The sequence below is a fragment of the Siphateles boraxobius genome, unplaced genomic scaffold (assembly GCF_051911475.1).
Source record: "Siphateles boraxobius isolate OS27281-9 unplaced genomic scaffold, OSU_SipBor_1 130, whole genome shotgun sequence".
Classification (NCBI taxonomy): domain Eukaryota; kingdom Metazoa; phylum Chordata; class Actinopteri; order Cypriniformes; family Leuciscidae; genus Siphateles; species Siphateles boraxobius.
In genome coordinates this window covers 18,747,174-18,774,727 of record NW_027508734.1, presented here as the reverse complement: position 1 = coordinate 18,774,727, position 27,554 = coordinate 18,747,174, and the positions used below count along the sequence as shown (strand labels likewise).

Here is a 27,554-nt window from a genome sequence, read left to right as displayed (position 1 = left end):
TCCCCGACTATCTTGTCTTGTTTCACTTCTCGTTTCAAATCGCAGAAACTTAAGTAAAGTCAGTTATAAGTTTATTGTCAAATTAATTTCTTAAAATGCAATAAAATATATCAAACTCAACATAAATCAAGACTAATTAAATTACATAAAATGGTAATGAATATTAATATTTAGAATTAATATTATTATAAGAAATATATAAAACATTATTAATATCCATTTAAATAATACAAATATATAACACGTATATAAATAAAATATATAAATGAATACAAACAATTAATATAAAATAATTTCTATCCGAGGATGTTTAAATCCCACAAAACTGAATGAAACAGTAAAATGAATGAAACCGTTTTATTTTTTTTAATAAAATTATGACTATTTTCCCTTACTATTTAATAATGTATAATTATTTTGTGCTTTATACCATATTTTTTTTAAATGGAATAGCAATGCATTAAAAAGTGCATCATAATGATTAAAAAAAAATCCATGCTTATCCCCGAGTGTCACATTACATACTGTATCTACACTAGCATGGGTTCTCTGCCTTTATTGGAGCCATTAAGAATAAAGCTGACGTTAAATTGAATAATCATGTTTTAAAAGTAAATCCAGCAGCTGGAACAATCGGCTCTCTGTACCCTCACAGTCCGCTCTCTGTCCAAGAACGCCTAAGCCAGGTAAGAGTCACATCGAAATCACACTCAGCTCTGCCGCTCTCTTAAAAAGCTTCTACTTATCTACCAGCCACAGGACTTTCTCTTCACAACCATGTAGACGACACTCAGAAATTGATTAGGTAAAGAGCGAGGGACCCCTTTTTTCACATAGCAGCTATAGTCACCACTTTCACGCGGTCACACAATGCTGAGATTTCTGATTTTCTGTCCTTTTTTTTTGGTTTCCATTTGGATACTCTGATCTTCCGTGTACATTTTGACTTCCAGTCGTTTCGTTACATTTTTTAAACAGGCAAAAGAAACGAAACGGCTCATCGGCAGAAGTGCGGAGCTCTGGTTAACTAATGAAATCCATTAAAAGACAAAGCCAAATTAAAATTCCACTAAAACATTTCCTGGAACAACCTGGGGTGCAGGGGTGCCAATGCCTTAATTGTATGAAAAATTAAATGTAGCTGAAGTGAATCAAAGCTTCTAATAGAATGTCTTAATTGCACCAGCAGCACATCTTTGCATTCAATGTGGTCATTAAAACTCTCTGGCATATATCTGATGTCTTACTCTGTATTTGTTCATATATCTCTACCTCTCTCTCTAACAATCAAACAGGCAATGCTGTGGTTTGGACGTCCTCCAGACATCCTGCTTCTCCTGCTTTGTGGTTTTGTTTTGCAGATCTCATCTCTCTCTTCAGCGTTCCTCCTGATTGACAGCTGAGCTCAGGTATGAAAACAAACACAGCGCTCCAGCGGTGGCGGGTGTAAAGCGATCCGTAGCTGACTCCCTTTTACGCCCCGTACCCGCTACCGCTACCGCTGCCCCTCAACCCAGTGCCGATTTCAACACGGGCCCTTAAAGAAAACATCGGATTCGGCAACAACTAAGAGCACTCAAAAACAATTTTGGACTGACTCTCAAACTCTTGCATCAAATAACCGAATATAATTGAGTTTTTTTTTTTTTTAGATAAACAGAACTAAAAAACTACCTAAAATATAAGAAACATCCAAACTGAAAAAAAAGATCTAGTGTTTGACTTGTTTACTTGTTTTGTGCAACAGAGATGGGCAGGTCCGGACGTGTCAGTGCGTTTTAGAAAACAGTGTTCTCAGAGCTTCAGCTTTTTTCCACTCTCTCTCCACCATTGTTCTTCATTCCCTAAGGCAATCAGTTACTTTTTGCACCTCCTAAACTCTTTCTTACCACAGCGCAGTGTCTCGACAGGTTCACAAGGTGAAAATATGTAAAGGTTTTAAAGAACAGCTGCGGAGATTTCAAAAGCAGTGAGAAACTTTATTTTGTTCCAACATAGTTTGGCGGGGACAGTGATTCCAAGCCGATTTATTTATCGAAGATCAAAGTCGGGTTTTTGTAGTGCGATGACAATAGCACAAAGAACTGTGGGTAGAATGCACAATGCCATCGGTTTAGATATGAGAGCAAAAACAGCAAGGCCAAACAGGCAAAAGCCTCTTTTCATCCTCGTGCCATCTTTTATCCAGCACTCTCCTCCATTAATTTCGAGCTGGAGGAACGTGTGGCCTTTGTATTGATTTTTTAACCCGACTATTAATGCGCTCTCTGATTTATCATAACACTTTAGATCTTAATCATAAGTTGTGTGTGTTTTCTCTTTTCCAGCTTGGTGCCTTTGTTTGTGTATTAATTAAGCAGACCTTGTGTGTCTCCAACCCTGAGTTTCCTTTTTAATTGCCCGTATTTACATCAGGCCGACTTCAAACGCAGAGAGAGACATTTTGTAAGGGGGAGCACAAAGGAGGCCTTTGAAATGTCTACAGTCATATGAAATGGCAGGCTAATTAGAAACCTTAGGCTGCCGGTATGATATGAAAAGTAATTCTGTCTGTTTCTCTACAGTCACCCGCAGCCTCACTGGAAATCACGACGGAGGCCACTGGTGGGGTATCATCAACGCCTTCTACCTGTTTATACCTTTTAAACATGACCTCACCCAATGCCATTTATCCAACAGAAAAATACCCTGTAATTTAAAAAGATATCCTTTCAAAAGGCTAAATCTTTCCTCGCCATTTTCTTCACTGCACTTTGATCTACGGTGCCACATAACAGGGGCAGGTACAATGAATCTGGTTAACCGAGATGTGATTTACATTTGGGGGTTCATTAAGGTTATTGCCGATGAATGCACTTTTTAGAATGTGCGACCGTTTCTTTTCCCCCTCTTCTCCCCCCACTTCCACCCCTCCTCCACCCACACACCACAGAGAGTAGGTCTAATCCAATAATTAAAACCAAGGACAAATGTAATTTTAATAAAAAGAGAACCATTAAGCGAGGGAACAAAAAACAATAACACTTCTCTCCAATGTTATTACCCTTGCAATCTAAATCCAGCTATTAACTCCCTCCTAAACATCTCCATTAAAAGCATCCTGAAATAATGATGCTATAACATAGAGGATATTCTAACCGTTTTGACACCTATACCTCACCCAACAAAAAAGGCTGTTATTGAAACAAGTGACTGTAAATCAAGAGTCAATGTAAAGCTATGAGGATATGGGGTAGATTGGTGTCGGCAGGAATGAACAGCAAAACCAAGTGTGCCAGAGAAAGGGAAGAGAAAGAGAGTAAGAGATAGTGAGGGAGGAGTGTGTGGCTGGAGCCAGGCAAAACTAGTGTGTTATCAGAGAACCGGTGTAGTGCCGTCTCTTGCTACATAAACATGTCTCTGTAACAGCCAGTGCTAAGACCTGCTCGTGGAATAAAATGAAAAATAAAAAAAGCATATCCCATGAACACCTTCAGTGGGTAAAAGCAGTGTATGGGCCGCACTATCTTCCAATACAAACACACCCGTGCAATCATCTCCCCTTTTCTCTGTTTATATCAAGCCCACCTTTGCATGTGTGTTCAAACATTATATAAATGTATTTCACCAGAATACACAGAGTTCTGTCTAATTTCTATTCCAGGAGATAAATAACAAAATATAGCTGCCATAATGCACATCGAACTCATATAACAGTCATACTGATGAGGTTAAAATCAAGACAGGAAAGATAAGAGTGACCAGAAAAGGTTGCTTTCTGATATTTTTCTGTCATATTCTGGAACGTGGACCACACCGTTCTTTCTTAATTTGATGGAAACACATTTGTAAGTGTTACCTTTAATTTCTCCTAACAGCTCGCCTGTGTTGAGTCGCTCCATCTTTTCTTTCCAGTCTTTAGAAAGGAGTTTCTCCATGCAGGAGGATTCTGAAACACAGGCGACATCTCAGAATTAAACTGAAGGCATATACAAACGAGAAAAGTAAAACCATTTAACTTTCAGGCTGTATTCTATGCTTCTCGCATAGTAGATTTAAAGGTGCAGTATGTAAGATTGACAGATAGCGGTTTGAAATGGGTAGTGCAGTTCAAATTCATAATATTGGAGAGGGTTGTTTCCCCTGCCCCTCCTCCTCTGAATCGACACTCACGCGGGTTTCCAGATTGAGGACAAGCAACAGGAGCGAGCGCAATTGACAGTAGAAGGCGAGGAGATATACACACTTGTAAGTTGATGAGTGGGCTTGGCTTTTTATGCCGAGGCATTTTAGGTCAGGTAGAATCTGCGTACTCTGACATAGTTTGTTTGCTGGCTTCCATGGCTGCAATATGCAGCAATACAGTATGTTTTCCACCGACTGGCAACCCAGGGTGTCGAAATACTATTGGGTAAATTGGCATTGGGTGAGATCACACAGACCGAAACAAAAACAGACATTCCGACACGGAACACACATTTTTAAGTAAAATAACTGGCTGTAGCATTTTTTTTCAGAGAAACAACTATGTGAACTTAGCATATTTTTTAAATATCTGCAATTATATGGTATTTTTATGCTTTAGTACAGTCAAAAACTTACATTCAGCACCTTTAATGTTAAAAGGTCAAACTATGAACACAGGTACAGTACAAATACAAATACAATTTATAAAGTACTGCTCTATTTAAAAAAATGCTAAAAAAAAAATCTAAAATGCTTACAAATCATATTAGATCGAATTACCACAAACACGGTTTGAGTTAACTTACTTATAGCACAAACAACTGCAGTAAAAAGGCATTCATATGGCAGTGTGCATTGAACTACTGCACTGAAAATCGAAATACTGCAGTGTGTCTTGAAAATCTTTCAAATCCATAGCTTTGGGTATGACCCACAAACCTTGAGCAACAAAACTATTTGTGTTCATAGAAAAAAGAGGTAAGAAAGAAACTAATAAAGAAAATTAAAGAAAGAAAGAAAGAAAGAGTATTATGTGTGATGTCTAAAGGTCAGAAAAAATGATTTAAATTCTAAAATAATAAAGACAGTGGTTGGTAACTAGATGAAATGCTATAATGCAATATTTTCAAGTTAGGTCAACTACATTCTGTGAAATTGTCAAGGTGAATTTGTTTCTACCCCAGAGTGTAAAAAGATCTTCTTTATGAAAGGTACTAATTTGATTTGATTTTTTTGTATTCAAAGGCCAGGTATGGAGTTTCTTCAATTCTAAATCATGCACATACAGAGAGAAATACAGAGAGAAATACAAAGACGAACGCGTTTATAATGTGTAGATAATGTAAGATGTGACCTCTAGTCCGCTGAAGGTCAACCGGAGAGGCTGAAAGAGTGATAAGAACAAGGCGCCGCACAAAGAAAGACATTAAAAGGGAAGGTAGACAGGGTGAGATGGGCCCGCTTGACTGGCCCCGCACAGCCGGCAATGATGAAAACAATTAACATTTGTCTGGCAGACAATGAATCAGGAGGAGGAATGGCTGGAATCCGCAGAGCTGTGGCCCCGAGGTCATTGATAAAGAACACACTGCTCACCAGCAAGAGCTTGAAGCTCACAGCCTGGGTCAGCCTGTTCCCACCGCAAAATCACACACACACACACACAGGACAGAGAAACACCCAGTCAAATGCAGTGGACAGAAAGAAGAGGAATCAGGTGAAGTGTTCAACAGACTCAAACATCAGGCACAGTTTAAAGTGAGAGACAGTATTAATACATCAAGAACAGATCTCGACCTTATCCAAGCTGATGAGCTCTTTGCAGGCCATGACCCCTGAACAGAGGGGCTGCGGGTCTCATGTTGCCATTGGATGACATCATGGACAGGAAGAGTAGAGTTTGTTCCCTGTGTGAAAGGCTAAAGGGCACAGGGCTAAAGCAGACATTCTTGCACGCCGCTGGCAGCCCTCCGGCACCGTAAGCCATAGTTAAGCCACTCGTGCACACAATGGATCATTTGTGAACACACTTTGCAAAACAAAAGGGCACAATTCATGAGAATGGGAATGACTTTGGCTATTCTGTTGTGTGTGCTTTGTGTCTGAGTGTATTGTAGTCATACAGTATATCTTGAGGTATTCCAGGCCATAGAACATTCCGAACGAGTGACATCACACTCATGAATGTGGTGTGATGCGATCTTCATATCATGTCATAAAAATTGATGTTGCAGCTATGTCTCTATGATCATGAGCACTGCTTTATCTTATTCACTACTTAAAAAATAAAATTCAAATATGTAGGCATGTTCCGCCAGAAAAATCACAATGTGAGATATAAAATCATACTGAGACATTTAAATAACTTTGTGATATATCAATTAGCAATTGTGAGAAAGTTCCAATTGTTAGAAAAAGGATTCTTTGATGAACAGGAAGTTCAAAAGAACAGCATTTATTTGAAATAGATTTTTTGTAGCAATGATTAAAAGTCTTTACTTTCACTTTAGGTCGATGTAACAAATCCTTGTTGAATTCAATTATTAATAATAATAAAAAAGTTTACTGGCCCCAAATTTTGAATGGTATTGTATAATGTTGAAATTGGGAGAAAAATTATCAATTACCAAATATAAAATATTACCTTCTTTTTGTTAAACAAGCTTCCATAAATCTGGGTATATTGGTAAATTGAAATCAAATGCGTGATTTTTTTATGTGGACATAAACATTGTTTGACTGCTTGCAGAGACAGTCCATGTGATGGCCACTGCTGTATTACAGGGCAAGGTTAGATCAAGGGGAGGACACGTTTTCTTTGATTCTCCATTCCTCTATTTCAGAGGGAACAACAGGACACCTCCATTTGGATCATTCTAACATTATTTCTACTTTACTGACTTTCCCAATCCAGGTTTCACAGTTTGTTTCATAAGATGCTTCGACCCTGTGTTTTATGTGTGCGATTGACGCCTTTTGAATAAAAGCACTTACTGTCACAACACTCCTCCACTCAGATAATAACCACATACATACGACACGCATACCAACATATACATATGTATACCAAATAGCAGTACATTCTTTCCTCTAGGCTGGAAAAAAGAACTGGAAACAGAAAAAACTTCCTTTTATGGCACAGGGCCGGGATGGATCTGTCCTGGGGGTTAAAAGGTTTTAGGGAAGACTTTTCCCATATTCCTCCTCTGCGTCTTACACACACACACACACACACACACACACACACACACACACACACACACACACACACACACACACACACACACACACACACACACACACACACACACACACACACACACACACACACACACACACCACACCACACCACACACCACACACACACTCACACACACACACACACACACACACACACACAGCAGTGCACAGATGCTTCTCCAGCACTTGATCATTAAGGAATGCACCAACTGTTGGAGATAATGCGGTGCCAGCTCCCATTCTGCTCCACTCTGCCTCCCCTGAGAGTGGCCGCTCCCTCACTCCTACACACACACACACAAACATTACAGCTGGAATGTGCCAAAGCTGTCCTCCACAAATTTTTACCTGAGCGAGGTGAAGAATGTCCAGCATTTGAGAATGATGGACCAGAGACGCTTGCAAAAAGCAACCTGTCCACAACTGTCTGAAACTATATGGCTCTTTCTGCATTTTCATGCGAGGATACTTTAGGAAAACAAGCAGTTAATGAGACAGACGTCTGGGTTTTTTCAAAGTACCCTTATAAAGCTAGAACATTTGAAAGGAATTTGGATTAATAATAAGGGGATATTTTTTGCACAATTTCCCAAGTTGCATTCCATCTTCTCCGGAGAGAGCACTAATGCCAATGGAAACACTGCTTAACATCTGGATAATACTTAAATGTCATACTAACATATTACTGATGTAAAGAAACAAAAGTTGAACATTCATTTTGAAAAATCAAACAAAGCTTCAGCCACATCCATTCATCTCTCAGCACTGCTGCTACTTCAAATGAGAAACGCAGCACGGCTCATAGGACAAGGTACATTTCCTTCTCACATTAGCATTCGGATTTCAAAATACAAAGAGTTCAGAGACAGTCTGACATTTATAGACTCTGAAAACTGAGGAAGTGTGGAAAAGACTTGTACTTGTCTGTAAAGGCATGTCAGAGGCCTAGAATGTGCAGATAAAAAAAGCAAGCACTGACTTTATTGTCGTTATCCCACGAGACCCCCAAAAATCTCCTCATGCCCTCTCTCCTCTTGGACAAAGTGTGGCGTGGCTCGAGGGAAAGCAATTCAGCCCAGATGAGATTGGAATGAAAACAATAGCCCTTATCTGTATCCTTTTTGCATTTTCCCAAGGTTCCCCCATCTCAACAGACGGCTTAGCCCCTGCCACAACGGACCCAGAGCAGCCTTCTCGGCCCTTGTCCTTCCCACTGATATGACATGGCACGGCTACTGGGGAGAGGGCTTTGAGGACGACCCACTGCTAGAACCTCCTGGGAACTAATTCTAAGAGACGAGAAGAAGAGACAATGAAGAGAGAGAAACAGAGAGACATGTCTCAGTGCGTGTGTTGACGCTCGGGAGACCATCCCTGTAAAACCACCAGGATTAGAAGGCAGCAAACTCTAGCAGAATAAATAGCATGTCACAATCCTTTTTCTGGCCTGATAAAGCCAAAGCCCCTACTCTATGAAAGTGCCATTATAGTTGTAAAGTCAGAGAGACTTACTGATCTCAGTGCAGGAATGGGCATTTGAAGAGATGTAACAAACTTCCAGTGATTCCTTGACATAATGGATGAACTACACCTGGCCCCTGCGTATCTAACCACTCATCTACGATCCGATCTCGCCAGCTCGGTTTTCTGCCAGAGAAATCTTGCTCTTCTTCACAAAGCAGCTCAATTAAGACACCTACAGCAAAGATCCGCTGACAAGATTACGCCGATGGTCTTAAACAGATGAAAAGGAAGAGCAGCGCTCATAAATCTCAGCAAAGATTCAGTGTAAACAGTTTATCACCACATGGAACACAGAGCCAAAATTGCATGTATAACAAAAACCATAACAGTGGAAAAGTAAAACACAGGTAGCATTTGGCACTGACATGTCATACTTAACCATTATAAAATATTGAATTACATAATACTATATTATATAATATTATTTAAATTACATTCTCTAATTACAAACAAATGTTTTTTCTTAATAATATTTCACAATATTACAATTTTACTGTATTTTTTAATAAAATAAATACAGTCTTGATGAGCATTAGAAACTTCTATAAAAAAAATAGAATATTGCAGATGCCAGACTTTCAAAAAGCAGTGTATAATATATATTGTATGATTTAACTATGATTTTAACATTAATACATAGTGCTCAAGTCAACATTTTACTTTGTAAAGTTGTACTATTTTAATCATCTTTGGCATAATGTCAAATTTACAGTACAGAAAGTGACACTAATGTCTAACTGCCTTAGAACATTCAAGCTAAATAAATGTAATGCAGTTGTGCAGAAATCTACTTCAGTTATTGTCATTAATGACCTCCATGGCTGTGTACAGTATGTGAGATGTGGCTGTGTCATGCCCCTGAAGATGCAGTTGTGCTGAGCGGAGAGGGTGTACACCCATCCCGACAAGTCCTGCCCTGTGGCAGACAGCCAGAACATCTGCCAGCACCCCCAGGTCTCACACCGCCACTGTAATCCCCTCCACAGGAAGCTGCTCTTCCCCCAATCAATCCTTACACTTGAGAAACAAGAGAGAGAGAGAGAGACTCTCTACTGAAACACTCCACTTCACAGTATCACTACAGCTGTCCTCAGTGAACTGCCCTATTGTCCCTGTGCTGACTATTGTCAATTGTCCACCCAACACTGCATCCTTAATCTGACTTTTAATGAACTGTAGCTACAGTACATTATGTCTCTTCCTCTCAATAAACCTCGAAAAACGTCACTATTGTGCTCAGAATCTCCTCTCCGAGGAAGGAGGAGACAGATCTCCCCCTTCGGTCCAGCATGTGAGCGGCCCACTCCTCAGGGAAAACAGGGAATTACCAAATCGATGATCAACTGACAATGACGATATATATTTCCCAGGCTTTCTTCTGAACATGCCATCTAATGATGGAGAAAGCCGAAGAACCATTCCCAGTTCAAATGGAGAGCGAGAGAGAAGGAAAGTAGAAGAAGGCCCAAGTGAGGTATTATGTCACAGTTAGATTAATAATTATACATACTTGAAGCACTCTCATTTCTAATAATGTTATGAGAGAAAAGGCTTGAGCAATTAAGAGTAGTCAAGCAGCCAAGGTTAAGAGAATATTGAGAGTTTCATGCAATTTAGAGGGGAAAACAAGTTACTTCAGGCATTCTTCTTTGCTCCCGCAGGAAAAAGCATTGTCCCCTCTCTGAAATCACATCTCAATGCTTCTCTTGCACTGGATTCGTTTCTTACAATAGAGATGCTGCAGTCAATAGAAAACCACAAACGTACTCTTTCTCATCCTATTTCTCTCCATCTCCTTAGAAAAACAAACTGGAGTCACAAGCTATGCACACACGCGAGCCCAAGCGTGCACAGAACACTGAGGGAAAATCTTCTGAATGTCTTAATCACAGAGCCACTAAAACAAGACTCCATCATCACACAAAATAAGAGTATAATAATTACAAGAGGCAGACAGGAAAGTGAAACGGCATAAGAAAACATGTTTTGTCGTTCCCGTCGTTAGTTCCAGAGACAACAGCTGTTAGCTGGGGCGGCGGCGAATGCTCCTGAAGTCTCCATAATCACGCCGTTATTGAAGTGAGGACAAAAAGGGCACTAATTGCAAGGGAGCAATCTAAACGTAATAGGTTACACACCCAGGCGATGGCGCACAATGCTAACAGCTAAAAAGAAGAGTCGGGTTGAAAAAAAACATTAAAAAAATCACGACAGAGAGAAAACATGCACGCACACGCACAACACTGTATAACAGTAGCGTTTCCCTCATTTTCTGCCAATTACCTTCTTTCCCTGTCAACAGTTTTAATAACCTCGATCATTTCCACAAGCCCCTTTTTCTTTTTTGCATGCTTTTTTTGCTTCGGTTAAATAATTTCGGTTCTTTAATATGCAAATGCACCCATTGGCATGCATGGGTGAAGAGGCTTCAGCTCCTTGAGATGTGTCAGTATATTGTCGAGCACCTGCACCTCGGGGAAGGCTTGATTTAATTGACACCTAATACTATTCATTATTCCACTTAGTGAGCATCTCTGCTAGTCACCTGTAGGCTGCTCGAACACCGTGCTGCCATTTCCTCCTGTCGACAGCTGCTGTAAATAGACTGACTAACCTTAGTAACTCCTTTTAGTAGTATTATTGATTTACAACTTGTAATATAAAATACTGTAATGTTTACATTTTTTGAAAATACATATTTTAGAAAATACATTAAGACTAAAATGTTAATATTGTAATATTTTTAAATAATACGCATTGATTATTTCACTATTTTTAAGAGCATTGTTTTTTGGTTAATAAAAGCTATTTGGAATATGTGGTGTAATGGAGGCTGTATTGCAATTACGAGGAAACCGATTCTGCTATAAAAAGACTATGGTAAAAATAGTGGGTGGCTGTAGTGTCATTGTCTTTATTTGGCAGAGCTGAGGTGCTAATCTCAGCGCCGACCCCGTTGTCCCAGCCAATCGCACAATTCCTGACCCATCTAAACAGGACACGTGTCTATCAAGCACACATGAATTAACCACTCCCAAGAGGCTTCACCTCTTGAGCAGGGCAGCACATGACCTCCTCTTCAATCCATTTTACTGCAGGACTCGGCACTAATCAGGGTTGAATTATTAAAGTGAGGAGCCACCGATGATCAATTCACACTGATCAGGCCTTCCATGACAGGCTACTTCTTCAGCACTAATGACACAAGAGAAATTCCATCGGACAATGAAAGACGTACAGGGAAATAGATCATGCTGATTAGTAACGTGAATGGGAGAGATAAAGTTGAAATATGTGAAATAGAAGAAATAAAGAGTTCAAGTTCAATCAAAGCTGTGGATAAAAACTATTTTCATGGAATATTTGCACTGGGAAGACACCATGCCAGATACCATCACCCAAAGAAGGAGAGGAATTCTGGGCAGCATATACAAGAAGAAAACTGAATAATAAATATTGGTGAAGACAGCAAGACACTAGCAGAGGGTCAGCATCTTCCGAAGCAAAGCCGTCCAAATGAAGGCTTGGGCAAGCGATTAAAACACACCCCTGGAGCCTCCCTTCCCCTGACAGGAGGAGGAGAACGAGAAGAAATTAAAGCAAAGTTGAAAGAGAGATTTCTAGAGAGAGAAGTACAACTTAAGGATCCTACAGATTGAGAAGAGGAGGGAGATTTAGGAGGGAGGAATGGGGGGGGGGTAGCAAAAGAAAAAAAAGAAGGGGGGTGGATGGGAATCCAATCAGAACTTAGTGTAGAGAGATCAGGAGCCAAGATAAGCCCATACTTCGAGCCCCCAAAACTGCAATCTCCTCTTAAGCTGGAGAGTGGCAGCTGGCAGAACAGCTGGTGAATAGGATTAATGTCAGAAGAATGAAATAAAACTCAACATATGTCCGAGCCTGAGGTGTTGGGACTGCACGTGATTGTGCCCCGATGGATGCCATGTGTGCAGCTGGAAGGAGCTGCGCCGGAGCTCTGCTGCGCTGCCTTCCCCACAAGGTCACTTTTAAGAAAACTAGGACCATTTAATGCTTGAATAGCAAAATGAACTTTCTCTCCCCTGTCCTCTTTAGCCTCCTCTCGGGCTGAGTGAGCCCTCAGAGGTGGCCCACTCCGACTGCTCTGCTTCTGCCTGCTACTGCTGCTCATTACGGTTCACTCACAACAAGAAACATCTTCAGCAAACACAGAGGAAAAAACTACATTTAGCCGACGAACTTTTCTGAATAGGTCGGGATCAGAATGACAACGAGAAGTAATAAAGATGTCCTCAAGAGTTTCAATATCTGACATTGTCAGGCACTTATAACACAATTAAAATAATCAATCTAAATGCATCCCTCTAAAAAAACAAAGATAATCCTCCCTATCAGGAAAAACAAGCCACACTAATTTAGTCTAATTTGAGAGGTCCAGCTTTAACATGATTTAAAAAATATATAATAATAAATAAATAAAAATAATAATAATAATGATGTTGGAAAATATTCAAAAAAGAATGCAGTGTTTTATGGGCTGAAAAATAAAAAAAAACATTTTCTCAGAAATGCCTCTCATTTAAGATATACTCATACAAGATATACACAAAAAAATAAACTCTCATATTTAATAACCTAGTCTGTCACCTTATTGTGTCCCGTCTTGTCCCTTGTCTATTGTGTAACATCTTTTTTGTATGTTTATTTAATTTATATTTGTCTAAGTGTGTTTATTTCTAAATCTGCAAGCAAAATAAATTCCTCATCCATTTCTACAACATTCTGATGCTTCCTCGAGGGTTAGGATTTTTTAAACTGGACGATAATGAATGTTTCATTCTTTTTTTGAAAAGTAAATAAATTAAAAATAAAAATACACAAAAAAGAAAAAAATGCATCATATGAAACTATCTTGAAATGCAGCTGAACGGATTAAGCACACGTGAAGGTACGAAATAAGAAGAGACATGCGGATTTAATCTTAATTTATAAATCCCATTTCATGTCGGTAATCATTAGAGCCCACATGCTGTAATAAATTATAACAATTTCACACAAGAAATAAATTACTGGGTACCTTGCAGAGGAGCCATTTTTATGCTGGCTACCCTGCAATCTAACTGTCAGATATAAACCCTTCTGCTAATCAATGCTTCAAAACATTCACTTTTATTCGTCTACGTTGAATTAATAAAAATGTGTGAATAATGTCGCTTACTGTCATCATTTCGGCTCAGAGTGATTAAGTAAATTAATGGGTGCTACGGACAAAAAGAAGCTGATAGGATCCACATGAATAGATTACAATTTGCTGTGAAGCCAACTGTCTTGGGTCGTCACTGAAACTTTATTTCATCTTAAATGCCAGAGCAACTTGGACGTGCTTGAGAGGTTCTCCCCACAATATATGCCGAATTAAAATGTGGCCTCAAGAAGATAATGTGATGCTAAAATTAAAATAGAAGACATATCAACCACAAAAACACTACAGCTCAGTTTATATACACTCTTTGGGTAAAGTAATTGTCAGAGTGTTTTACTTCCTGAACTCTAAGTTTTAATATATAAGGAAACATTGAAAACAATTGATCTTTAGTAAACGATGTATGTGGTAAAAAGAACTAGTGTTTTACAGTAATAAACAGTACTGTATGAGTCCATGAGGGCATTAAAAAGTGAAATTTAAAAGGAGGCATCTTCGTTCTTTGTAAAACTCGCTTGACTAATTAAGGAAGCATATTTTCCACCACTGCCACTGACATTCTCCGTTTTTATGAGGCAACAATTAAAAATGTTTATGGTACCGTGGAGCGCACTCTGTTTACCAGCATGTCAGAGTTCAGTGCTCATGCACACGGGCCCAAAAGGTCACTATTTTTAGCCACCGACCTCCTTTCTCTCGCACTCACACACACACGCGCGCGCACGCGCGCACACACACACACACACACACACACACACACACACACACACACACACACACACACACACACACACACAGACACACACACAGCTATCATGTAACTGCACACTCTTACTACATCACAGACCACCACTGACTGCCAGGTTTAGCCCACACAGCTGAACACAGCAATACAATCCACCTATGTATTACCACTGAACAATACAGACGCAATCTGACCAGTACTTCCCATTATCAGCAGAAGGACGCCGTGAGAAGTATCTGTCAATTTAACGGTGGCTGAAAGTTAAGGGGTTTTTTTGTCTGTTGATATCTGAGCAAATATAAGGAGAGGCTGTGACGAGATGGTGCAGTTACCGGTAACCATAGTATTTCAAAAGGTTAAGAATTTCAATTCCTCTCAAGTCTACTTACCGGTCTACAACTAACACACTCAACATTGTTTCCTGCGTGGTTCTGCAACAATGGCCACCGTATTTTCTTTCATATCGACCCGTTTCTTTTTCTCTCTGCTGTGGGGTCATATCCACCACAGCATGCTGTGAGAGGATGGAAAACGCTGCCATTTCACATGGAGCTGAGCTCATTTCTTTATCACCTCTCAAGAATGGGGAAAAGAAAGTGCGTGTGTGACGGAGAGACAAAGAAAAATATATACGGGGGGAAAAATATGGCATACAATACCAGACCCAGACCACTATGGAGAAGGAATACTCAGGCAGGGCACTTTGGGAAATTAAAGGAGTGAGAAAAGCATCCCTTACTAGCCAAATCACAAATTTAAGTAGATGGAATTTTATGGGGGAAAAAAACTTTTTCCCACCCTGCAAAACCATTAATTAGAATTAAAACTCATAACTTTAAGCTATCATTGGAACTTCATGACATGTAATGGATGACAGGGTCCTAAAACATATTAACCACTCGACCTACACAGACTTTAAAATTATATGGGGGCCACTCCCAATGAGAGATGGTGTTCAGCGAATAATTACGATGATCCGAGCCGCAACGTTCGCTGAGCAATAAAACATGTTTCTATCTGTTTTTTCTGACATCCCATCTCATCCCCTTGCACCTTATCCCCTTATTGAACAAAGAGAGAGCAAGAGAGAGAGAGAGACACGAGGAGACAGACAAGTTGTAAACGGTTTTGTCATGTACAGCACTCAGAAACATATCGGGTCGATGTGTATTGCTCATTTTTTAAAGGGATAGCTCACCCAATAAAAAAAAAAGGTTCCAACCTTGTATGATTTTCTTCTACTAAATACAAAAGAAGATTTTTTTTTTAAATGACATCAATGTGGTCCAAAACAACATTAGACCCCACTGACGTTCATTACAAAGACAAAAAAGTCAGATAAAAGGAAGTCATACAGGTTTGGAAAGATGTGAGGGTGAATAAATGATGACAGAATTTTCATTTTTGGGTGAACGATCCCTTTAATTTTTTGGAGAAGGAAAATGGCGTGTGTATGTTAGCTGTTGTGTCTGTGAATTTCAGAAAGGGTGGCGGTATTAGCAACCAGGTGGAGCTGACGTAGCTGGGTCTTATAAAACAAGTCTTGCTATGTGGCCTGAAATCATTAGCTGGGCACATCGGCCCGTCTGTGGCTACGGTGTGAGTTACATTGACACTATTTTGATCCTAGTCAGATGACACCAGCTCTTTTGTCCAGTTATGTGCAGTAAATGCCTGCGAATGGAGCGCGAGGCGGGTGGTGGTGATCTCACACTCATATAGCGCAAATACAACACGCACTTTACAGGTTAAGCCCAGCTCATCTCGATCTGACCGCTTTTAATCTACACAAAGGGTCCTGCTTTTTCCACCGGCAGTGCTCGGCTGCGCAGTGACAGATTTAAGGCTAATTAATGGGGTGGTCCTCTTTTCTCAGGCATCAGCATTTTGCTTTTCTCACTGTGCTAATCCAAATACCAAGAGGGGAACTTAAAGATGCTTGCTCATTAAAACCACTCGTTCCAGTGCTGCTTTACAGATATACCACTATTCCAACACCGCTGTTAAACAAGAGCAGGACTCAACGCCGACCCCTTCAACACTGTTGCTTGGGACAACACTCATAACTTTCATCTCATCATATTGCAGTGGCCCCAAAAATGTTCATACACTTTAGCCACATTTAAAATGTATGAATGATATATAAAAAGATAAAAAAAAAAATATATATATATATTTTTTTTTTGATAAAAAAGAGATAAATAAACAAAGAAGTTTATGCAAATAGATAAGTAAACGTTTACAAAATGTTTTAAGCAATTATTTCACAAAAAAAAAGATTGTTTGGTTTTAAATGATTAAACTATATACATGTTCTGTTCAAAATGAAGACGAAAAGTATTTGGACACTTACTTTGTGGATGACAGTTGTTAATGGAACATGTCCATATAGTGAATTTCATGGACATCACTTAAGGTTATTCAGCTAGGACTTTGAACTTAAGGGGAACTGACCTCATATATCCACTAAAATCAACTTCAGTCTTTTTGGTTAATTAAAAAAATATAATTGACAAAATTGTCAATTGTCACTTCTTTGCAGATGCCACTTTGGATCGATATTATCTAATGTTGTGAGATTCAGACATTTTAAGTGTGACTTTCATGTCCAAAGGTATCTAGATATTTTTTGGGTCCACAGTATATTTAAGGATTATAGTAAATACAATTATGCTTAAATAAACATACAACATGCAAATTAAAAGTATTTTGAATCTTGTCTCTAAATAAAACTTTTTTTTTAAATCAGGAAAAAAAAACTTAGAAATGATACACAAATATCTTTAATTTGCTTAATTGGTTATATTTATATCAATGTAATTTTTTTTTTCTAAAACATGCATTAGCGTACACCTAATTAAATAGTGTCACGGGAATGTTAATGTGATGGATACATTAATTGTATATGAAAATCAGTTTAAGAAAGTCTCGTTCAAGGCTGAAGGGGACGTACCTATAGTGAGAGGGGGGACAAATGGAGCTCTGTTCAGGAGTCCTGGCTGTGATTTGTCTCTCTGAAACACCCGTTTCCTCCTATCAGGAGAGCCTCAGCTCAATGACAGAGACCAGCACAATGGAAGCGTTGTGCTTGATCCCACACAAGAGGGACATAGTCAACAGCTGAGCTCGAGAGAGAAGATGGCTCCTGGAATGCTCTGCAGCAGTTGCTACTGTTGACTAATGGGAATCTGAGAAGAGGGAAGGTGATATGGACGCAGAGAATGGCACAGTGAGGCAGAAGCAGCTGCTTGTTTTGTCATCTGAAAGAGGAGCACTCTATTTGGAGCAGGGACAGAGTTTTGGAGGTCCACAGTAGGCAGTAAGGAGGGGAACGATTTGTCTCTCCTGTCACACGCTCCTCTGGGAAGTGTGTTTGTATTATGGATGTTTGATATGAAGCATACAGGCTGCGGAGGGTTTTGATATGGATTGAACAGAGCTGCCATAATCTGTTTGTATCAGTCCATCTTCCTTTTTTTTTGTTGGTGCTGAAGGCTTGTCAGTAGCGTCTCTCTCTCTCTCTCTCTCTGTCTCTCTCTCTCTCTCTCTCTCTCTCTCTCTCTCTCTAAGGGGAAACACAGGAGGAGTAGGTGCTATAATTTTTTTGTCCACAGAGTGACAGAATGTCCGCAACGCCAAAAAAAAAAAAAAGTATTTAATGTCTGCCTCGCAGGGTGACAAGAGAGATGACTGGCAAGGAGCGGAGAGAGCAGGAAGACAAGCTTTTGATCATGTGTCCTAACAAGCCATTCCAGCTCATGTCAGCTCAACCCCAGGAGAATTACATTATCTATTCAAACAAAAGTGATGGGCCAAATCTTGCTCTTTACTTAGCTACCAACTCACCCGCACTCTAACTTACCTGCCAACTCTCGAGATCCACACATAACCCTAAAGAGTAACTAACACATTTAGACGTGTACAAGCACACTTGGATTAATTAAACTCATATATAGGGTTTCATTCAGAGAAGCAGCTCGGTCGAAGATAGACGAGAGAGTGCAAGAGGCGAGAAAACTTCCAACGACTGATGTTTGGCCCAGTGCACTCTGCCCGAGGGACCGGTGGACTGACATAACAGAGTGATGGAACGTTGTGTTTGAAGTACGCTTCCAGATCTCAGGTTTGGACCAAAAACTAGCCAAGAAATTAAAAAGATCGACCTCATTGTATATGCATCAAGCCTAGGGCCGGTGCCATACATCATTATAACAAAGATTGTTATTAATTAGGTGGAATAGAAATCAGAAGTGGGCAGCCTGGAGAGCAAAGCTAGCCCCTCTGCTATTTCAACAAGAACCCTTTCAAGAGGGTCATAAAAATGCAACCAAAATGGCATGCGGTAAAACAGCTTTCTGCACTCAATTCTCTCGCTGCCCAAACCCATCAATCTCTCGATCTCGATGGGGAAAAGGCACATGCTGCCTGGAGATTATTGGGCTGGATGTTGAAGAAGAGAAAAAAAGGTCAGATTTTATTTAGAAATGTATAAATACAGGGGAGGGTGATAGGTTCCTAAAAATGCCTTCGCAAACATACTTCAACCGAAAAACAAGTGCCTCAAAAGAGATTTTGAAGACAGATAGCCCCCGTAGAGCAGATCAGGAAGGTAACACACACACACAGCTGTTATTTAAATGCACACTGGTGCTCACCTGCTGCTGAAATGGCTGAGGTCTGCAGGGGAGTGGGGGGGCCTCTAGAAATATCCCTCTGCCCCAGAGATCAGGCTTTACGTGGGATGGAGGCACAGAAGAATCTGCCCCCACCCCTGCTAAACTCATTAACTCAATACACACAGTTCCAGGTGTATTGAGTCGTTCGCTAACCTCGACTCTCTGGCCCCTCAGAGGGCTCAGGGTTACCAGCCAAGAGAAAGTCCTCATCCATGCCACATTAGCAACTGTTCCTGTTGTCACCCAGGTCACTCCAGAGGGTGTAAATCACTTCTTTTCAGAAAGTGCCTCTTCTACACCTGTTGGCTCTGACATATTTCTTTTTTTTTTAACATGGCGAACAAGCAGAAAGAGTGCATGGGTGCATAAGGTTGAGCAACTGTGCAGGGACACAAGAAACACTTTTTTATGATGGTTTTTGTTTTTTTAACCAATCTATGAGGATTATGAGTATTATATAACAAATCCTGGCAAAAAGCTGTTTTTTTTTTAAACAAGGAAAAACTCATACTTAAAAAAAGTTGTAACAGATTGCGAACTGCATAACAGCGTGTGTGGTCTTCAGCAGAAGTGGTGCACACTGACAGGATGTCATAGAGGAATGACAGGCTGCATGGATGGTCTATTTTTCAGCCACCAATCTGAACTCCTGCCACTGAACTGCCTGCAAAATGTAATTCTGGCATTCAGACGAACAGGGCTCTAAGCGTGGATTAGCAGAAAACAAGCTATTACCAGCAGCCATGGACAATCCTGCCAATACAAGACTGCTGACTAAGTTGGCAGAGCCAGTGGTTCACTGGCGCCCAAACTAGAGCAGTAGGCAGAATGCCTTCTTGACTAGGTGTGGATGCTTCTCCCTAGATCTTTCTGTCTGTTACAAAGTGATGTGGGAATTGTAAAGTAAAAAGAAAACTTAGGATGTGCCGATATTAAAATTCTGTCCACTACAGACAGGCCAAGAACTATTTTTGTCATTGCTGATTACATGGATGTTATAAAAATGCTGTAATATTTTGTCAAAATAAAATAAATAAAATAAAATAAAAACAAGATTAAGTAAGTAAGATAAATTAAGTCGGCGAGAGAGAATGGCCAGTGTCTAAACATGCTGCTAAAAATCAGATATTTTGAGCGTTAAAATGCAAACAAATCAATTCAAGGTTGAATAAGGGTAAGAGCAGTTCATTAAAATGGAGGTTGAAGAATCACTCCACTAAATAAAGGAGTGTTCATAAAACTGTCGAAAAAAAAATCCACATAACAGCAACAATGAAAACAACCTACAGCAGAGGATTCATATATCAACGATCATTACTTAAGTACATTTCATAAAAAGGGCCTTAATTGCTTGTGAATCTCAGACAAGGTCACCTTGAATCTTTATAAATGGACACTTTTCCTCTTGTCCAGTTTTCTTGTCCTCTTTCTTTATATTTAGATTTTTATCCTCTTTAGTCATTATAAACAATGAAAAAGCACCATCAGAGAGCTCTCAATAAATAATGTTTTACAATACCAATTACAGAAATTCCTAAAACCTCTGTGGATGAGGTTCATGTGGCGCTTTTACAACGAAGGTGACTATTCAGCTTAATGCAGTCCTCTAGGCAGGATATTTTCATTCATTAGAGCGGTCACAAGCACTTAAGGCACTTTAAGGATTGTTAGTGAGAGGAGCGATGGAGATGACAGTCCGGTTTCACTGACTTGCGGTATGGTTCTAATAGGTCTGATTGAATTTGAGAGCGGTTGACTTTTAGGGCCCTGGTGCACATTCAATTAAGTGTGTGTAAAGACGGGTATGAAGTACAGTGTGGGTCTATATGAAATGCAACCTTTCAAGTATGTCTGAATCTATTTCTCCTTGACTGAAATCAAAAGACACTGTTTTTTTGCTGCCTACACAATGCCATTGTCAAAGAAGAAAAGCTTAAGTCCAAATGCGATCACGAGAGCAAAGATGTTTTTATTTTTGAATAATGGAAGGAGATGGTAAAAATTTTTGCTTGGCAGTGATTTAACAGTGTTCAAACAAAAGAATGGAAACACCGGTAGTTTTATTTTCTGCTACTGCAAGTTTGTGAACTTTGACCTGCAAATTTAAGATTGCTTGGTTGGCAATGTTACACCAAAGTAATTACATGTTATTGATATTTATAATTCATGGTTTTATTAATTTACTATATATTACGCAAAAGGCACTACATTAAATGGGTAATATATCCAAATGTGCAGTATCTAAAAAACAGTAGGAGAACAATAATCGGATGACTTACTACATCAATTGTCTATAAAACGCAGTACATGATTTCGGACACAGTTCTAGTGTGACCGCACCTTAAGCAGGGTAAGCTAATGAAAGGTTACAGTTGTTCCCTTAATAACAGGCTGAGATGAGCAATATTTTTAGATTGTCCATTCTTTGCCTCACATAACATAACGACATGCTTTGTCATTAAGACAACACATGTCTCTCTAAATTGCTTTTGGAGTCACGCAAGGGGTTAATCCTGACATTTGAGGTTCTGCGGGCATGAAGATTCCCCTTACAGCTGCACCAAACTGAGACGTCCTCAAGGACGCAGAACCGCTCCATTTCAGCATCTCAGCACTAACGTGTTGAACTCTGGATGCCTCTTGTGTCTCTCAAGCTCAGGAACCAATTTCTGTGCGAAGGGGGAGATTGTGGCGTGAGGTGTGGAGGCATGAGGTCGGCTCTGTCTCCATTATTAAGGGTAGATTAACACAGCTGTACACTAGAAGTGAAGCACCCTCTCCTGCCTGCACTAAACATACGGGCCTTCAGGATTACAAGCTGCACTTGACCATTTAAATTACAGCAGCAACCGGCCATACCAGCTGGGGCTCATTAGCATAGCACCCTAGAACACAGAGGGCTGGGAGTGCATCTTAAAAATACCTTAATAGAAAAAACTAAGGAGCAACCTATGAGAACACCAGCCCTGCACACTACCTCAGGATACCATTAAGCTGGAGATGCAGGAGAGGTGAGAAAAAAATGCATCAAAAGATTATACAGGTTATACAGCAAGTCACTTTAAATACTATTTCCAAAACTGTGTTTTGTTTAATACGGCACCTTAATTGACAGACAGGCAAATTATAGGTGGAAATATTTTTAGAGAAAAAAAAAATCTTAAATCAGTTCACATAAATTTAGATTGCGGTTAAATTATTTCATTGCACCGCCCCATAAAATGAAGCCCCTTTATGATAATGGATGGCTTGTCATAATTTTCTATATCAATTACGAAAATGAAAATATTCATGACTGACAGCCTCTCACTCAGATTTATTTAATTTGTCCTATTTTCTTATTCAAAATATTTCTCTAACCCTTGGCGATAATGAAACCAACCATAAACAAATACGATTAAATTAATATGAAAACCTTCACAGAAAGGGAGAGAAAAAAAACATGTGATGGCCTAATTTATTCCTCTGATCAAGTGTTCGGGCTAAGAGTTCCCCAGATGCTTAAATGAGACTAGTATCTCCCCAAGGAGCAATACTGTCTGAGTGTGTGTGTGTGTGTGTGTGTGTGTGTGTGTGTGTGTGTGTGTGTGTGTGTGTGTGTGTGTGTGTGTGTGTGTGTGTGTGTGTGTGTGTGTGTGTGTGTGTGTGTAATTTGATTGTATAGGTTTTCTGCTTTATACTAATTATGAGGGGAGGAACCGTTTCAGCAACTCTTTCCAGTATTTGCTTTTCGGTCTTATTCCCAGTGGACTCCCTACACTGCGGCATGATCTGCATCAAACTATTCATTAATATAAAAATTAAATAAATAAAACAATAAAAAGAAATTGTATCAATTAACTTCATTCTCCTTTTAGTCATAGGACTGGATTTTGATTTTTAAAGAACAACTTGCTGCAGAAGCTACAACTTATACCTACCCAAATGCATAAATCCTTCATATAATACAATTATTACACAATACGTGTGTATTTTAAATCTTTCAAATTGAATTGCCGAATCTGTGGATACTGCTGGGCCCTAAACACATGGAAGAAAAAAAGTGTTTTTGGAGCTATTTGAGTTGGTCTGTAGAAGAATTTTGCGGCATGAATGCTGTCGTCTGTACTGAAGAATAAAAAGGTAATGTTCCTGGCGTCAGGTCGTGGCGTGTGTTTTATGGTCTGAGAGTTTGGTTTGGCATCGCCCGGAGACCACACTTAAGTTGAGGGGTAGTGCCACCCACTCTTTGTCACACTGGACTCGGTTCAGAACAAACTGGAAAACATAGCCACGTCAGTCCCTGATTAAAAGACGGTGTGTGTGTGTGCGTGTACAGTGGGAGAAAAGAGAAAGATTATGTTGAATAAGAAAGAATATAGCATACAGGCGAACAAGTAAAACTGAGCGACTGAGGAGATCGATGCACGCCAAAAAACGCTTCTCGCTAAGAGGAAAAAAACATTCTCTCAAATACACGTATATTCCTAAATCCAAGCACACAAACAAGCTGAAACCTTCTGTACCGTCATGTTCTGTCTTTGTCATCTCCTCTAGTTTTTTCTGTTTCAGTGTGTCCACCACATCAGCCAGGCTTCCTTTGCGGCGCTCTGGCGTTCCGAAGGCTGAGCTGCTCAGCAGGTCGCCGCGCTCCCTGGCCCCCTCCTCTGGTTTGTGTGGAGAGGTAGAGTTATTCCGGAAGGAGTATAAGGAACATACTTTATTGCTGTCCGATTCCTGCAGGAAAACACAAAAGAGTTTGAGAGAAGATTTTTTACTTTATGCCAAAATAGACATTAAATGTCCAAGTACAAAAAAGATAGCAATATGATCACATTTAAAATGTAATAATTGGTTTGAAAATTAAGAAAATGCTGAAGACATACTATTTATATTAGAGATAGTAAGTTTAGGACACTTTATATGATTACAGAGTACACTACTTGACACACACAAAAAAGGGGGCCAAGGCTAAAATGGCGAAAATATTCAGTGGTCTTTTACTGGTCTTAACCATTTGAATCACAAATCACTGGTTAGGAAATTGTAAAAAAAAATTGCAAGAATTGCACAAATATTGAAGATAAAGTAACTTAGCATGGAATAGCCTTCCCCAACTTGCAGACAGCTTTTTACAGGAAGAATAATCAATGTTGTTTTAATCCATGTTAATGGCTTCAAACAGTTCATGAGCAGTTGAAAAATATCTCCTAGTTCAATTGAGTTTAATGTGAGACCAAATATTCATTATAGGGTTCAAATCTGGACTTTGACCAGGCCAAAACATAAGCCTTGAGGAAGACCATGCTTCACTGTGGTAATGATGCATTTATTATTGTATTTCACATCATATTTTCGAAGGCACCACTCTGGAGCATCACCACGCAACTCGTGATTCATTGTGATTTATCAATCCACACACAACTTCCCATATTCTGGCAAAAACTTAATTCTGTCTTTGATGCCTTTCTAAGCCAGCAATGGCTTTTTAAGTAGTGCATTTGCCTACATTTGGCTAACTTCCTGACTTTGTGGTTAAGACTATTAAAAGCTTAGATTAGTGTAGATGAATTGTGTTTAACAACTCTTTTCTCTACACAATAGTCATCGCAGTAATTCCTTTGCAAAGGTTACGAGTTTGTGTTTGATCCGAGCTCGAGCACAGTGTAATTTGTTGGTTCTCGAGAAGGCGACTGTTCCGCACGGAACCCTCCAGGCCATCGTAAATCTGGGCCCTGTCTCAAACTGCTGTTGTTTTGCAGTCCCACCTGTGTGTGGTTTAGTGGTTAACTGAGCTTCTGTCTGCAGCTGATAGTTCAGTGTTCCCCGAGCGAGAACACAGAGAGGGAAAACAGAGCGAAAGGGAGAAGCGATCTGTTTGTCTGATCCTAACTCCTAAACACTACTGAGTGATTGTAAAAAATAAAGTGCAAAAGCACATTAATGAGCGGAGAGGGAGTCCCGAGAGAAGAATTTGGGCATAGGATTGTTCCATCAATGAGAGGAAAACTGGCAGGTGTATGTTTGGAGAGCAGGGCACAGACGGGCATTAAGGCAGTGTGATTATGTGGCAGCGGTACACGAATGAGATCACACAAATCAGCTGGCACAGACTGAGGGTTCTGCTAACGCACACATGAAGTCAAATTTACAGATGACATAAAATATCTCAATGTTTTGTACAAGACACAACAAGATTAAATGGAGACTTTTGATATTAAAGTCTATAATCAAAAGTCAGCGATACCAATATGAACTCAAACATAACTCATCAAATTCTTCAAAGACCAAACTTACTTACTCTGTTGTCTCTCAATTTTTTGTCTCAATTTATACGAATATGCTTTGTATGGTTCAGACTTTTTTGGGTGAGTAAGATTTAAGAAGTGATTTATTTTTGATTCGACTAGGATGCATTAAATTGATCAAAAGTGACAGCAAATACATTTATACTATTTTTTTAAGCAAAAAAAGCTGTTCTTTTGAACTTTCTATTCATCAATTTATCCTGAAAAAAATTTAACGTTTATTTTCCACAAAAAATATTGATAATAATAAGAGATGATGCTGAAAGTTCAGCTTTACCATTACAGGAAAAAAATTACATAAAATATATTAAACAATACATTAAAATATATTAAAATAAAAAACAGTTATTTGAAATTGTGATAATTTAACTATAATGTAATTTGAATAAACCCAATAACACCAATTGCAGAGACAACTCTCTGTCTTTCATTGCATACTCTGTATTTATTTACTGGCAACCTCCAAAACTCATTATCAATGCTGGCATTCTTGTGTCTATGTTCATACATCTTTACCCTTTTTATCTTTTATTCAATGCCATTCTCTCTACACTTACATTGACATAACAGATCTAAAGGCATGGCTCACTATACACTAAAAATAATGTCAAATATATACAGGAAGAGTTTGCACATACATACTTCACATTACATTTACATTTTACAAACGCCTTTATCCACAGTACAGTGAAGCTTTTATCAGGTGAGAGTTATAATAAACTAAAACCCCACTGAAGAAGAATAAAACTCACTCAACAACAGGACGTCCAGCTCATGTGAAGACAAGCGAGTGCAAGTGCACCGCTCACTGCAAATCAAACACAAGCAGCTGCACTTGAACATCAAATGAGCACAATTAACTTTTCATATGCTTTCCCTCATTATATCAAGAGGAAACTGAGAGATCATCCCGTGCATATCTAACCACAGCAGTGCGGTAACAGTTCTTTGAAATGCTCTTCTAATTATACCAATCACAAAAGCTCTCTGTAATCCAATTAGGAAACAGCACCACCTGAGCAGTGTTGAAGTCTTCTGGGTCTACATGTGATGAAGAGGTGAAGACAACCATTATTATATTATTATATTTTATTATATTATATTCGTATTTCCTTTTGAAAAAAAGGAGACAAGAGATGAGACATTTGAGTAGATATAATTACATAGAAGATTAATTAGAAATGTTCAAGTTCATATTGAAATCTTTGACTTTTGATATTTTGGCACATCTGAGCATAGATTGAGACAGTGTGGAGGTCTCTTCTGAACTTCAACAGGAGAGAGATGTAATTCTATTCATGAGAAAAATCTGAAAAGCTGTTCAGATAAGAAAAGTCTCAATTTGACCTCTATTCAATCTCATCGCTTTCTAGGGAGAAATATTTGAGTTAAAAAAGGGATCTAATTTCTCATTTTTCTTTCCTATGTGTGCAAAAGTGCCTCCTGTTGTCCCTAACATACATTTGATGTCACATCACGTCTTATGGTGTTGCCAACATTGGAATGCAAACTTTAGCTAAAGAAAAAGGCAAAAATCCTCACATGACAGCTGAATTTTTTGGATAATTAAAGTGGGGTTTGGCGTCTGGATGCTACTGGGCCAGGGGAGTCCAGACCCCGGGGGCTGGTCAGAGTCATCCTAGCTTTGGGCAAGCAGCCGCAGCAGAGGGAAGGTTTATAGAGAATTCCCTTTTACAAGCATCGAACAATAAGTGGCTGTGAGTCTCACGTCTGGGCTCTATGCCTCTTGGTCTAGAGAGACCACCACGGAGGAAGAGGGGGCTCCCTCAACTCCCTCAAATTCCCACTTCTCATCCGCTTTCTCTTGTCTCTCTATTTATAGATTCATAAAATCGCTCTGACATGAAATGCAATTCAATACGTGGTTCTCCTGCACTTTTACAGTGTGAGGGATCTCCAGGCGCTTGTGGGGGACTTAGACTTCAAAGCAGAGT

General features: G+C 39.4%; 1 protein-coding gene across 36 annotated transcripts in view; it reads right to left on the bottom strand.

Moving 5' to 3' along the window:
- The window catches only part of sox6 (SRY-box transcription factor 6), a 151,258-nt gene that overhangs the window by 73,243 nt on the left and 50,461 nt on the right, over positions 1–27,554 (bottom strand). For 32 of the 36 annotated variants that reach the window (XM_077228445.1, XM_077228457.1, XM_077228460.1 and 29 more), the window contains 2 exons: positions 23,818–24,028; positions 3,839–3,928 (listed from right to left, as the gene is read on the bottom strand). In XM_077228445.1, coding sequence (XP_077084560.1) covers positions 3,839–3,928; positions 23,818–24,028 — 301 coding nt within the window. The remainder of the gene's footprint in view (positions 1–3,838; positions 3,929–23,817; positions 24,029–27,554) is intronic. The other 4 variants (XM_077228480.1, XM_077228472.1, XM_077228473.1 and 1 more) reach the window with 1 other exon arrangement.